The 14,042-nt window shown below is 35.8% G+C and overlaps 1 protein-coding gene across 1 annotated transcript in view; it reads right to left on the reverse strand.

Annotated features, from left to right (window-relative positions):
- Nucleotides 1-14,042, reverse strand: part of DGKB (diacylglycerol kinase, beta 90kDa) — a 294,394-nt gene that overhangs the window by 133,809 nt on the left and 146,543 nt on the right. Inside the window, exon 21 of the mRNA XM_009994937.1 lies at nucleotides 153-217. Within this exon, the coding sequence (XP_009993239.1) occupies nucleotides 153-217 (65 nt within the window). The remainder of the gene's footprint in view (nucleotides 1-152; nucleotides 218-14,042) is intronic.

The raw sequence follows: 14,042 nt of genomic DNA on the forward strand, positions 1-14,042 counted from the left end.
TGGGAGCATATATTTAATTTAGAATTCACCAATTGCCTTTATTTTATACGAATCAATATTTTAAAGGATGTGCAAAATTTATTTATTGCAGAGAACATATCTTAATAGTATGGAAATAATCTTCTCATATGCAAATATTTTTAGACTCTTACCTACTGTTGAACTTCTCTGGATGTTTTTCCCTCATGATATGGAATCTGTGGGCAATTGAAGCATCCTAACAGGAAAAAAAGAAAACTGTAAATCTATTGTGACAGGAAAATTACAGAAGAACAAAACTGTAGACAAGGCATACAATTTTTAAGGTATTTTTCAACAAAACCAATAGTCTTAACACTTAGAAAGCTTACAGGCATAGTGTTCCAAGAATGGGATATATCTGAAATTTATAATTTATTACAGTTGTTACAACCTCTATTATTCCTTTTTACAAATCAGACATGAAAGTTACATTCACTGAAAGTGTCTTTCACTTCTGTACAGCAAATATTATCTAGATCTGGTGAAGGTTTACAGTATGACCACTCATATACTTCCTTCTTGCTGGAATACCAAATAAAGTCTATGAAATCCATTCCTTTAGTAAAAGTGAGTGATAGATTGAGCAGTTACTTCATAGGCATATAGCTTGATATTTGCATACAGCCATTGAATAGCTTTTTCTAAAATTTGATAGAAAATGGGAATAAATTCTAAAAGAAGCCCCATTTGCTGTATGTCAGGAAAAGAAATCATGGGGGGGAAATTAATTTTTAAAATAAAAAGAGATTAATTACTTAAATTAAACACATTTTATAAAAATATTTTTAAATGTAGTAAATTATGCTAATAATGCATTAAAATAATGTGTATTTGAAATGAAATAGCTGTATGAAATACACGTATACAACATTTTAAAAAGAATCAACCCATTGTGGTGATGGGAGTTGCTGAAAACAGAATATTTGGAACGGATGTGCTAGAATCAGTTTTCATAGCATTTTTATATCTATCTCTTTCATGGGTATGAAAATATTTTCCTCACTCCAGATCATGTAATATTTATTTTGCATACTAATTCATCAAAAATTTACAAACTGGGAATTAAGAAAGTGAAAAGTTATTTCATCTTTAAACGTATCTATTAAATGACGTGAGAGTATAAGGTCTACAGTCTTCATTCTTGCAGGAGATAGTAAACACAGAAATCCACTTCGATCATGTGTTTATGTCTTAAAATGTTGCATATATAAGAAGAGTTAATATAAGAAGAGTTAATTCAGTTAGTAAGAAATATAAGTTAATTCCAGTTTCTTTGTAAAAAGAGTTTGACAAAAACTATGAATAAAACTATCACTATAATCAACTATCATGCCTATGAAAAAAATACATTACATAGCAACTTAAATTATTATGAAAATATAAAAGCTAAGAATTTGAGAAGTATTACATTCAGTGTTAAGTCAACATCTAGGAACACTTTCAGTTATTTTCAAACTGTGAGAATTAGCATTTGGGGGAAGAACAAAATAAAATACTTGAATTTTATCATATTTCTGATTCCTAACATGATTAAAATATCTTGTTTAAAATAATCTTTATTTGGAAGAAATCAATGTTAATATCAATCTCAAATAAGCAGGCAAGGATTTTGTGCAAATATGTAGGTAGCCACTAACATCACACATGGCTGCAACACTTTATGACTATGGTAGGTTTTTATTTACTAGGATGTTAAACAAGGGACTCTCTGGAGAACAGACTGGCCCAACTTCTAGGTTTTGCTTACTGGCCTGTGAGTACTTTGAAAAATAGATATATGAACTTAAATACTGTATCAAATACAAAATTGTTTTGACAGATGGGTAACATTTAAATAAATTTTTAAGATTATGAATAAGAGACAAATAAATAAGTCATAGTATTTTACACATACTCTACCTACATAAAAATGTAGAATAGCATAGATTTTTAGGCAAAATTTACAATCACTGATGAAGTAAAATCATTTAGTGACATCTCTAAATGTATGGGCTCCACTGAAATATTAATTTTTATTCACAATCTTATTATGTAGCTTCTAAAGATGCATACACTTTGTTGCTTTCTGCATATTCACATCACAATTTATTTATTTTTCTATTATATTTAAGAATGAAATAGCCATTTAACATTTTACTGTCCCATAAGGAAATGGCAGCAAAAACCCCTAGAGAACGAGCTAGTGCTAAGTCATAAAATGCCTTATTGTTCTGTCCTGTCATCCAAACTGTCATCTGAAACTTTCAGGTTGATATTCTCGAACTGCACTCAGCATTACTTTAAATTTATTTTTATATGAAATGCAACTTTATAAAGCAAATATCCACAAATATTCAGGTGATCCCACAGTTCTTGGAGATGGATGAAATAAAGCTGACAGTAAACCCTGAGACACCAGACTTATAAACAAAGCCTGCCAGCTGAACTAAAATAATAACTCCGTTAACTTTAGAAAGACCCATCATTCATACTTTATCCCGTATCAAATATGCCAGCATTAGAAAAGTATATTTGTTAGTCAGATCTATATGAAAGGAAATAAAAAGACTACTGTCGTGGTTAGCTGTTCATTTTCTACACACTGAAGCAAAAGACAGACCCAAGACAAAATGAATAAAGGAGAAGTAGCATATTTGACTGAAACTAGGAAACACTAATCAAGGACTAACTGTCTAATGAATGAAATGAAAAGGCTAATGTGCTTAATCATGCATAACAAATGCAAGCCACAAACAAGCTAGGGATCAATGCCCACTGCAGATGGCAAACACGCAGTTCTTTCCATGCAAAGTTGATTTGATAAAAATTTTCCCCTCCCTGCCTGAACATTTTCTGACTCCAAAACAAATCAACTAACTTAATGAGCTGAGAGGTAAAGAAAGTAATCCATGAAGCTAATTCTGATGGGCCCAACACAAGACAGGCAAATGTCAAGACAGATTTAATTTTAAAAAAATTGTTGAAAGGCTATTTTTATTAATGGAGACTGAACCAGAGTGGTAAATTGACACAGGTAACCTCTTACCAATGATAACTCAGTGCAGCAGGAAAATCTGAAACCAGACCATGTGTGCTACCAAAATAATCCTTTGCTTTACAGGGAAAAAAAACAAAACTAAAAAGAGAGAACAAAAGGAAAACTACACTGTTTTCTGTTTTTCAATGTCTATCATTTATTTGTTAAGATAGCACTGTGTGCAGTTTTGGGCACCTCAGTATAGGAAAGACATTGAAGTGCTGGACTAGGGTGCAGAGAAGGGTAACGAAACTGATTAGGGATCTGGAGAACAGGTCTTATGAGGAGAAGCTGAGGGAGCTGGGGCTGTTCAGCCCGGAGAAGAGGAGGCTGAGGGGAGACTTCATTGCTCTCTACAACTACCTGAAAGGAGGTGATAGGCAGGTGGGCGTTGGCCTCTTCTCCCTAGAGATTAGCAATAGGACAACAGGAAATGAGGTCAAGTTGCACCAGGGGAGGTTCAGATGGAATATTAGGAAACATTTCTTCACAGAAAGAGTGGTGAGGCATTGGAGCAGGCTGCCCAGGAAGGTGGTGGAGGCACTATCCCTGGAGATGTTAATAGGTAGACATGGTGTTTCAGGAGATGGATTAGTGGTTAGGGGTTGTATGGTGGACGGTTGGGCTTGATCTTGAAGGTCTTTTCCAACCTTGATGATTATATGATTCTATGACAGTAGCATACTGTCTACCTAGTATAAACAAATGAAAAAGGATCGGATGAAAGGAAAGTAACATGAACTTAAAAGGGGGTCAGAATACAAGATCTGTCTCTTAAGAGCAGGAAGAATTATCAGATGCCATCCCTGTATCCTGAGGAACAAACACTGAAAGCTTTGTATTTCTGGGTAAGGAGAGAAGAGGGTCCTACCTCTGGTCCTCCATCTGGTCCTACCTGCATTTGAAATAGGATTCATCATGGCAGATTCCATTCACCCATTTGAAAAAGAGGGATCTAAGCTATTTAGAACATAAAACTGGTTTTGGACCAATGGAGAATTAATTTATTTTTTGTGTCACAAACCATATTAAAATAATCTAATTACCTATTCTGAGAAACAGATCAATATCCACATGCATAGTAAGTCAAATATTATTTCCATATTGTCACTTTAATATTCTGACCTTTCCTGGTACCTGATATTGTGGATAGCCAGTAAAATATGAGAAAATATTTTTCTGTTTGATAACAAAACTGATATAAAAGAGAAAATCCACAAGTCAGTGAAGCAAACTCACATGCTTCATGATACTACCTAGCAAGGTAACAAGTACGTAGGCTTTTTAGAAAGGTCATTTGGCAATCAGATACTGGTCTATAATTAATATCAACTATGGCCATTATTTATTATTTTTTTATTAATAAACTGATACATATGGTAGCCTGAAATACAATTTTCCACCAGTACTATACCTGAATCTAAATACATTCTATTTTTAAAAGTAACATGCCATAAGTGGCTAAAATTTGCAAGACTTTTATAATTAATAATAATAACAATCTGAGGAGGCACAATGTTGTCAGGCCTGTTGCAAGGTGAAAGGAAGAGGAAGGTCTTACTGGATCACTGTAATACAAAACCAGCACAGTTCACTACTCCTACGCTTTTGTCACAAAGCTCATTTTATACCTAAAGCATTCTAATATTTTTCACCAAAGCATTCAAGAATAGAGATTTTTCAAGAACACTTTTGCATCAAAAGAAATGTCGGTGTGCAAAGTAATGCTGAATACAGAGCATTTAAAGCTTAACTACATAACTAATGAGACAATTCTGGTTTTCTGTGAATATTATATGAATATTTGAGTTGTATGCTATTATTCTAAAATAATTAATTTCTTTTTAAGACAGACTATTTTTACAATCATTTACACATCACACAAAATGTATGACAATAGTCTAGACGATGGTAATTTCTCTGAACTTTCACTTTGTATCACCAATCTAACATGAAAAAAACTAGCACACTTTCTTCTTTTTTGTATGCCTCTCTTGTTTAGATTGTTTTGACTCACTACTGCAGAATTTTGAAAGCAGAGATGAAGGAGTGGCTGTTTGAAGAACACAAAGTGCAGCTGAAATTCTACAAAATTGTATACAAACTCTTAAAAAATGTACCTCTGTACTTTCCAAATATTTAACCTAGACATATGTGCGATGAACACATACATACACCTTTAATTTGAACCTGTTCAGAGTCTGAAGTAGCTGGACTATCCTTCTTGTATCTCACTCAGGTTTGTTTTAAATCCTGACAGTGAAGATAAGATAGAGAACAGAGAGAGCATATCTGAATCTACTCCTAGGAAATGGAAAAAATATTTTAATTGAACTAGGACATTTCTCAAAGTGACCTGCCAAGAAGAAAAGAAGCTTAAGTTGCTACACCTCTTTAATACCTCATGATTGACTTACATACATATATATTCATCTTTTTAATGGGTATTAGCATTACCGGAAAGCAATCTGAAGCAGTCTTTTCAGAGGAGTAACCTTATACATTGTGAATAACCTTATAGAAAGATTAATGTATTTAATATATGTCTATCTATAAGCTTGCTGTGATTAAAATTCCCATTAAATAATAATTTTTATGCTGGTGAACAAACAAATGACCAATGTGCAACTTCTTGGGATATAAATGATCTGATCATTTTTTTTCTAAGATACTTCTTTAATTAAAGCTTAACGTATCCACAAGGCTAGGAAGCTTAAAGGATAATTCAGCAACCTGTAATCTTTGGATCAGAATGCAAATCTAACTTGAACTACCAGTTAGCTCACATCAGTTATTAATGTGGAATAGTACAGATGTACAAGAAATATTATTGAATATAGATTAAACTTATGTAGTGGCTTAAGCTAAAAATTATTTTCTAGATAAACAAACATCATTACAATTATGCATTCCACTTTCTGCACATGCACACAAAAGGGAAAAAAACACATATACATCCTTTATTTTAGTATTTACCACGCCATAATAATCAAGTATCAGAAAAGCAAATAATATGGCTAGTACTGAACCATTCAGTGACCAAGTGTTGAAATAGATACTCAAGAAGCTTCACACCCTGCCTTGTTTAAATCAAGCTGTCATTTCATATTTGACTCCCAGGTATTTTTTTTTAAATCATATGCATTAAACTCAGAAACAAAGTAAGAGATCTTCCCCAAAAAATCCTGAAATACAGTAGGTTTGGTGAAACCCTAGTTATTATAATCAACTTAGTTTCTACTGATACTCTGAGCCATTATATCTAAGAAAGGTGAGAGCTTGAGAAAGTTAGTAGTCAGAAGAGCTTTCAAGATATAGCTTTACTAAAAGACAGTGATAATTCCCTCACTTAAGGAAAAATCTAAGAAACAAACAAACAACTGAGAAACTTGTGTTTCTGATTTTCCATGAAAAACACAGAAACTGTCAAGGTAAATCTATTTGTTTTGTCAGTGATATTCTTGACAGCCAGCCCTCTGATGGTCATGTTTAAATACATTAAATACATTTCTGCTGTATATGTATTACTAAGTCAAGTGACAGTTCATATACTAAATACTCATTTAAATAGGAAATATCTCTAAATCAGGGATAAAATATCAGTAACTACAGTATTTAAAAAAAAACAGGCAAAAGAGCAGAGGATGTTACATAGGGGAAATTGTAACAAAATATTTAGAACAGGCCTTCAAATGTAAGCATATTTCCTTTTCCTTTCCATTTGAAGTCAAATGTATGTTGAGTTTCTGACATTATATAAACGTATTTTAGTACCAGAAATGTTTCATGCAGACTCAAAGTGGAATCCATTTTGCAGAAAAGAAAAAAAACCCACAACTCACCCCTATGTTCTGCCTATGTATAACTCTATAACATGTGGACATGTACACAAATTCACTCATCAGAGTTTACTCTCAATCAGCTCACATAGGGTGACCATATGTCCCAGCTGTGTAGGGACCAGTCCATGGACCAGTCCTTTAAGGCAACCCTTTCTACCAGAATCTCAGGGAGCTATTTTGGTTGTTAGAATCTATGCTAAATCACTATATATGTATTTATTTTTAACTCACTAATCAAATTCAAGGACCATCAAAGAAGACTGAGAGATAAGACAGTTAGGTTATTAACAGACAGATGACTAAACCAAACTGTGCACCATGACTCAATACAACGCAGAGGACATGTACCCTGTAAGATGAGGTCTGCTGAGGATACACTGTTACTAAGCACATCTTCCTTTCTTTATATTTGGTCACCCTAAATTTACTGTAACTAGAGAAGGGCTCTTCTAGATCCATGCTGAGTGTTTATGTGGTCACTAAAAAGAGAAGAAAAGTGATCACATGGCAATTAGCCAGCATAGCCATATAGACAGTGTATGAAGTATCTTAAAAAGATCTCTGTGGTAAACCTTTAGTAGCATTTTGGATAACTGCAGATGGAGAACTATGTTGAAATGGTCCCAATTATTCTGCAGAATGAGTTTGAGAATAACACAATCAAGGACACTGCTCAGATTGAAAATAAATAGAAGTAGCACAATGAAATTGGCTGCTGCTTTAGCTTTTCTCCATGAACATACAGCAATGGCTCACAGATAACCAGTAAAAAGCGAATAAACAAAGTTTCAATTAAGAGCCTATCTAGCTAAAAATGAGCACCCAAATTTTCCTACCCAGCACCTTTCCAGTTCTGAGGAGTGAAAAATAAGTAACTCACCCTCCACCAAATCAATTACTAAGCCTTTTTTTTGTGTGAAATACTAATGATTGCTATCACACAAAAAAAAACTTTACGTGAAGAAAAAGGTGTATTTGGGGTAAGGAATAATTGTTTGTGTACTGTCTCAAAAAACTAAATTCAACTTATGGTTTTCAAATACTGTCCTAAAAAAACCCAGCAAAGCACCTAAACAAACAAAAAACCAAAAAAAAACCCCAAAACCTGTGGGTATTATAGTTTTGTGGGCATTAGAGTAGTATTCTCAGGAGCTAAACTTTAGTTCTTAATTTTAGGTGCCTAAACTGGCAGAATGATCTCTGTATCCTCCCAGTATGCTTGTTAGTAAGAATAAAAAAACCTCTTTGGAAAGGTTTTTCAAAAAGGCATGAAGTTTCTGTTCTGAACCACTATGTGGAAATCTTTTGTTATTAATGGCACAAGAACCTGAGCACATCTTGCTCCTTACCTTTATGAAGCTATGCCTGAAACGCAGCAGTTTACACAGTTCTCTGAAATCTTCACCTGGGCTCAAGCCAAATCTTGTACGACCACCCATTTTAGATGCTCATTTGTCTGATAGGGATCAAATAATAAATGTTCATCTGACTTCCCCTTAGCAACTTCCCATAACTTGTTAGTCAAAGCCTTGGCAACAGAGCCTTATAATTTTAATACATATTTATGTTATTCATTTGTTTCCATAGCAGATATTTATTTTTATAAGAAGTATGCAAACCACTGAAACATCTCTCACTGATTTACACTCTGAAAGAATATTTTTCTCTAATTGAAAAAGGTCACTGTTTCCCTCATTCATTACATTTTCAATTTGAAATTTAAATTTTTGCAGTAGAATATTATTTATTATCTTCCGTATTGGAAAAACAAATATTAATTTATAAAAAAAACCCAACCTACTCATAAACTAGGGCTAGATGTTATTCAGCTACAGATATTCTCTCTCTCTCCACTCACTCACAATGAACTTTTGAAGATTCTCTCCTTCACATCTTTTATACAGCCTCTTTGCTTTTTCTTATAAGCCTAAAAGCAACTTTCTTTACTTTTGCTCAATATCTGTATTTTTTCTTGTCTTGTATTGACCAAAATGTTTTCTGAATCCTTCTACATTATTTTCTTGGTTTTGCCTTCATTTGTGTTATAACCAACTAAGCAGACTTACAGTTATCAGACACAGGTTTTCTTCATCTCCTCAAAACTTAGACTTCAATTTTAAAGTGTTTTTAATTTTAATTACAGCTTCTTCCTTGGAAAGATTTCAGGATTGCCTGGTTCACCTTTTCTAATTGCATTATCATTGACATTCTTCACCTTCACCATTTTCTCCATTTGATATGTAGAAAATGAGCCAAACTTCTGGGTTTTTCAGCCTTCAAAAAGGACAGTTAACTGGTACACTCCACATTATTTGAAAGGCAGGTCTTTAACACAAATTCTCTCCCTCTCTGGAATTTCTTCCAGAACTTCCTTCTCTGACATAATTTTCCAGGATCACTGTCAGTGCCCTTTTCTTCTATTCCATCCCCCATTTTTCCCCTGAGCTGATAAATTCATTACTTGCCTGCCTTCCAGAAGAAGAGCCCCTACCAATACCACTGGCATGCATATTCAAAATGAGTATATCTCCAGTGAATAAGTAGTGATGAGTTCAGAGAGCCTGTGGATGACTAAGATACTTGTTCATAGTATTCAGTATACAAGCTGCAGAACTCTCCAATATGGAAAGAAAACCAAGTTTCTCACTGCCAAATGCCTCATCTAACTTCTAAATAATATTATTGCATAAACCGACAGTGAAAAAATTTATAGTGAAATGTAGAATTGGTAGTTTTTAAAGTTGGTGGGTGTTTTTTCCTTTTTTTGCTGAAGCCAGTTTTTACTGCATGTTAGTTTTGTTAAAAATTTTTACAGTTCTTAATTTTTAGTAACTTCAGTAAAATAAAGAACAATAGCTGTTTTGAATAAATAATTTAGGTACGTAAACTCTTTTAGATGTGTACAGCACACAACAGTTATGCAGTACTGATTTTTCTAGTCTCTGGACATTAAAAAGATTTGAGATTAAATACATTGATTTATTCCACCAAAAGATTCTATTATGTGGTATAAGGTGAATAAGTCACAGGTTATTATCAGCGTGTTGATACTTAGGTACAACAAAAAATTGTTCTTTATTTTACTGAAGTTACTAAAAATTAAGAACTGTAAAAATTTTTAACAAAACTAACATGCAGTGAAAACTGGCTTCAGCAAAAAAAGGAAAAAACACCCAGCAACTTTAAAAACTACCAATTCTACATTTCACTGTTGGTTTATGCAATAATATTTCACCATTAAGCAATCTCAAAATACAGCTCTTGATGTGGTTAGAAACCCTGGAAACTGCACTGAAGCCCTTTGTTATGATTTCACAGGTACAGAATTTTAAACCCAAGAAAAAAAAAAAAAAATAAAGTCCAAATTACTTTAGAAGTGCTTCATTGATCCTTCACAGAGGGCTAAAGAAATATTTTTGCTGCCTTTCACATGCCATAGATCTGAGTCTGTAGAAGACTAATGAAAAAGTCTAGAGAAGCACGTGATGTGTGGAACTGAGAAATTCCTTAAGTTTTTGAGCAAAAAACCCTCCCTCTCAAGTATGCGCTTGCATGCTTTTTGCCTAACCATCTGGAAAGGCTCAGTGCGTCATGGTTGTTTAGCAACTTAAGGTTTTCATGGTAGCTTTGAATATATTATACCAGTATCTTGTTCTCAGTCTCAAATTGTTTGGGAAGGTTCTGTATCTGCATAAAATCTCCTTGCATGAGTCCTTTTTGCCCAGGATGTCCAACACATATCAGGTTTTCCAGAAGACTACATTGTTTATACAAAATACTGGGGTACAATTCCCCAAATTACTCTAGTTTATAGACCTATGCCCTAACAATTAAAATTAAGGGTGCAGCAAGCTGTAGTGCAGAGGCAGAAACAAGCAGAGTAAGAAAATAAATTATTTAGGTTTTTTCTTCTCTGAAGCCAGAATTCCTTAAAATAAATGCTCTTGGTTTGAAATGAGCAATGCAATATGGAACCATATGTATGTGAGAGAGGTGTAAGTATGCAGAAATGGCAAACTATACTTATATTTGCACGTATATCATAGTTTTAATACAACTAGAGAGCTCTGTAATTTTGAGAATCTGCTGATATGGTGATTTCAGCTCCTGCAGATCAATTCAGGAGACAGCAAAGGCACATGATCAAAGTCAGGTCCGAAAATTTCATTGCAAGCAAGTTGAATGGGATCGTTTCTCTGAAGTCCAGGCCAGATAGTTATAATATAGCAATGCCTCAATTTACTGAATGAGACAGAAAGTTCTAAATAAATCTTTGGTCTAAATGAAAGCATAGTCAATTCACCCTTCAACTTTTTACCTTAAAAACCAACAATGAAGTAGGCTGAAAGCTGCTCCTAGTTTTTTATAAATTTGCAAATCAAAGAGCACCTGTCTGTAAAGTGCTGCTTTGCTCAGCTACTTAAATAATGCAATCAATCCTAAATGACAAGCCAGTATTCTCAAATTTGCTGCACAGTAAGCAGACACTTGTCTTGCCAATGTTTGTAATAAGTAATCCTTGCAATTAGCAAAGACAAATGTAGTTAATATTAACTTTTACTCAGCATAAATATCACATCCATATGACATCAGGAGTTATCTAGGAGTAAGAATGTTTTAATGGTTATAACTATTTTCTATAATACTAGCATCAATAAGGGCAATGTAAAGAAGTTAAATCCTACTTTTACTAGTGTTTTAGTTTTGCTAATGAACAATCAAAATGTACAAAAAACTTGGAAAAGTCTGAAACTTTTTAGTTCTAGCTATGTACATTGTATTCAAAGCCATTTCCTATCCAGATGCATAAAACAAATTATTGAGATACTCCTTTAAAGACAACTTGGAACACAAATGACCTTTCATTTTGACAAAATGAAAGTTGCAGTTTGAGCTACCATGACTTTCCAAAGAAATTAATCCATGTTAATATTCCTCAAAGGGGCATTTAATAATGGCCTTCATTTATACATTATCACAGAATCAGAGAATGTTAGGGGTTGGAAGGGACCTTGAAAGATCATCTATACCACCGTCCTGAAAGAGCAGGAGCCCCTAGAGTAGCTCACACAGTAACACACCCAGGCAATTTTTGAATGTCTCCAGAGAATAGACTCCACAACCTCTCTGGGCAGCCTGTTCCAGTGTTCTGTCACCCTCACAGTGAAAGGTTTTCCTCATGTTTACGTAGAACCTCCTATGCTCCATCTTGCACCCGCTGTCCTTTGTCCTATCATTTAATATCACTGAGAAGAGCCTAGCTCCATCCTCCTTCCTGACAGTCTTCCTTTACATATTTGTAAACATTGATGAGGTCACCCCTCAGTTTCCCCTTCTCCAAGCTAAAGAGACCCATCTCCCTCAGTCTTTCCTCATAAGAGAGATGTTCCACTCCCTTAATCATCTTTGTGGCTCTGCACTGGACTCTTTCAAGCAGTTCCCTATCCTTCTGGAACTGGGGAGCCCACAACTGGACACAATACTCCAGATGCAGCCTCACCAGGGCAGAGTAGGGGGGGAGGAGAACCTCCCTTGACCTACTAACCACAGCCCTTCTAATACACCTCAGGATGCCACTGGCCTTCTTGGCCACAAGGGCACACTGCTAACTCATGGTCATCCTTCTGTCTACCAGGACTGCCAGGGTTCCCCCTTACACTGCTCCAACAGGTCAGTCTCCAACCTATACTGGTACATGAGGTTGTTCTTCCCCAAATGAAAGACTCCACACTTGCCCTTGTTGTATTTCACTACATTTCTCCCCACCCAACTCTTCAGCCTGTCTAGGTCTCGCTGAATGGCAGTACAGCTTTCTGGTGTGCCACCCATTCCTCCTAGTTTTGTGCCATCAGCAAACTTGCTGACAGTGCACTCTGTTCCCTCATCCAGATAATTCATAGATATATTGAATAGCACTGGTCCCAGTGCCGACCTCTGATGGACGCCACTAGATACAGGCCTCCATCTAGACTCTGTCCCATTGACCACAACTCTCTCACTTCTATCCTTCAATCAGTTCACAATCCACCTCACTACCCCATTATCCAGACCACACTTCCTCAGTTTAGCTGTGAAGATGCTGCAGGAGAGAGTGTCAAATGCTTTACTGAAATCAAGATAAACCACATACATTGCTCTACCATCATCCATCTACCTGGTTATGTCCTCATAAAAGGCTACCACGTTGGTTAAATATGACTTGGTAACAACTCCTTGGTAAAACCATGCTGATTGCTCTTGATGACCCACATATTCTCGATACACCTATAGACAGCACCAAGGATAAGTTGTTCCATCATCTTTCCAGGGATGGAGGTGAGGCTTACTGGTCTCTAGTTACCCGGGTCCTCCTTCTTACCCTTTCTGAAGACTGGAGTGACATTTGCTTCCCTCCAGTCCTCAGGCACCTCTCCTGTTGCTCACGGCTTACCAAAGATGATGTAGAGTAGCCTAGCAATAACTTCCACCAGCTCTCTCAGCATCCCCAGGTGCATCCCACCAGGACCCATGGATTTATGGATGTCCAGATTGCTTAACTGATCCCTAACCCAGTCCTCATCAACGAAAGCAAACTCCTCCTTTATCCTGACTTTCTCTGGGGCCTCAGGGGTCCGGAGCTCCTGAAGACAGTCTCCAGCCGTAAAGATAGAGACAAAGGCAGCATTCAGTAACTCCTCCTTCTTTGTGTCCTCTGTCACCAGGGCAGCCACCTCATTCAGCAATGGGTCGATATTGCCTCTAGTGTTAGTTTTGTCTGCAATGTATTTGAAGAAGCCCTTTCTGTTCTCCTTGGCCTCTCTTGCAAGGTTTTATTCCAATGAGGCCTTAGCTTTCCTAGTTGCCTTCCTACATACTCTGACAACAGTTTTATATTCCTCCCAAGTGACCAGCCCTTCCTTCCATGATCTGTAAACTCTCTTCTTCCTCTTGAATTTGCCCAGCAGTTCCCTCTTTAAACTGCAGGTCTTGGCTCCCTTTCTTGATTTCCTACCCATTGGGATGCTCTGATCTTGAGCTTGGAAGAAGTGGTCTTTGAATGCTAACCAACTATCTTGGACCCATTTATCTTCTAGCACCTTGTCCCATGGGATTTCAACTAGCAGTTGCTTGAAAAGGCAAAAGTTGGCCCTACTGAAGTCCAGAGTCATGATCCAGCTTGGTAT

Source organism: Chaetura pelagica, unplaced genomic scaffold (assembly GCF_000747805.2).
Source record: "Chaetura pelagica isolate M959 unplaced genomic scaffold, ChaPel_1.0 scaffold12, whole genome shotgun sequence".
NCBI classification, from domain to species: domain Eukaryota; kingdom Metazoa; phylum Chordata; class Aves; order Apodiformes; family Apodidae; genus Chaetura; species Chaetura pelagica.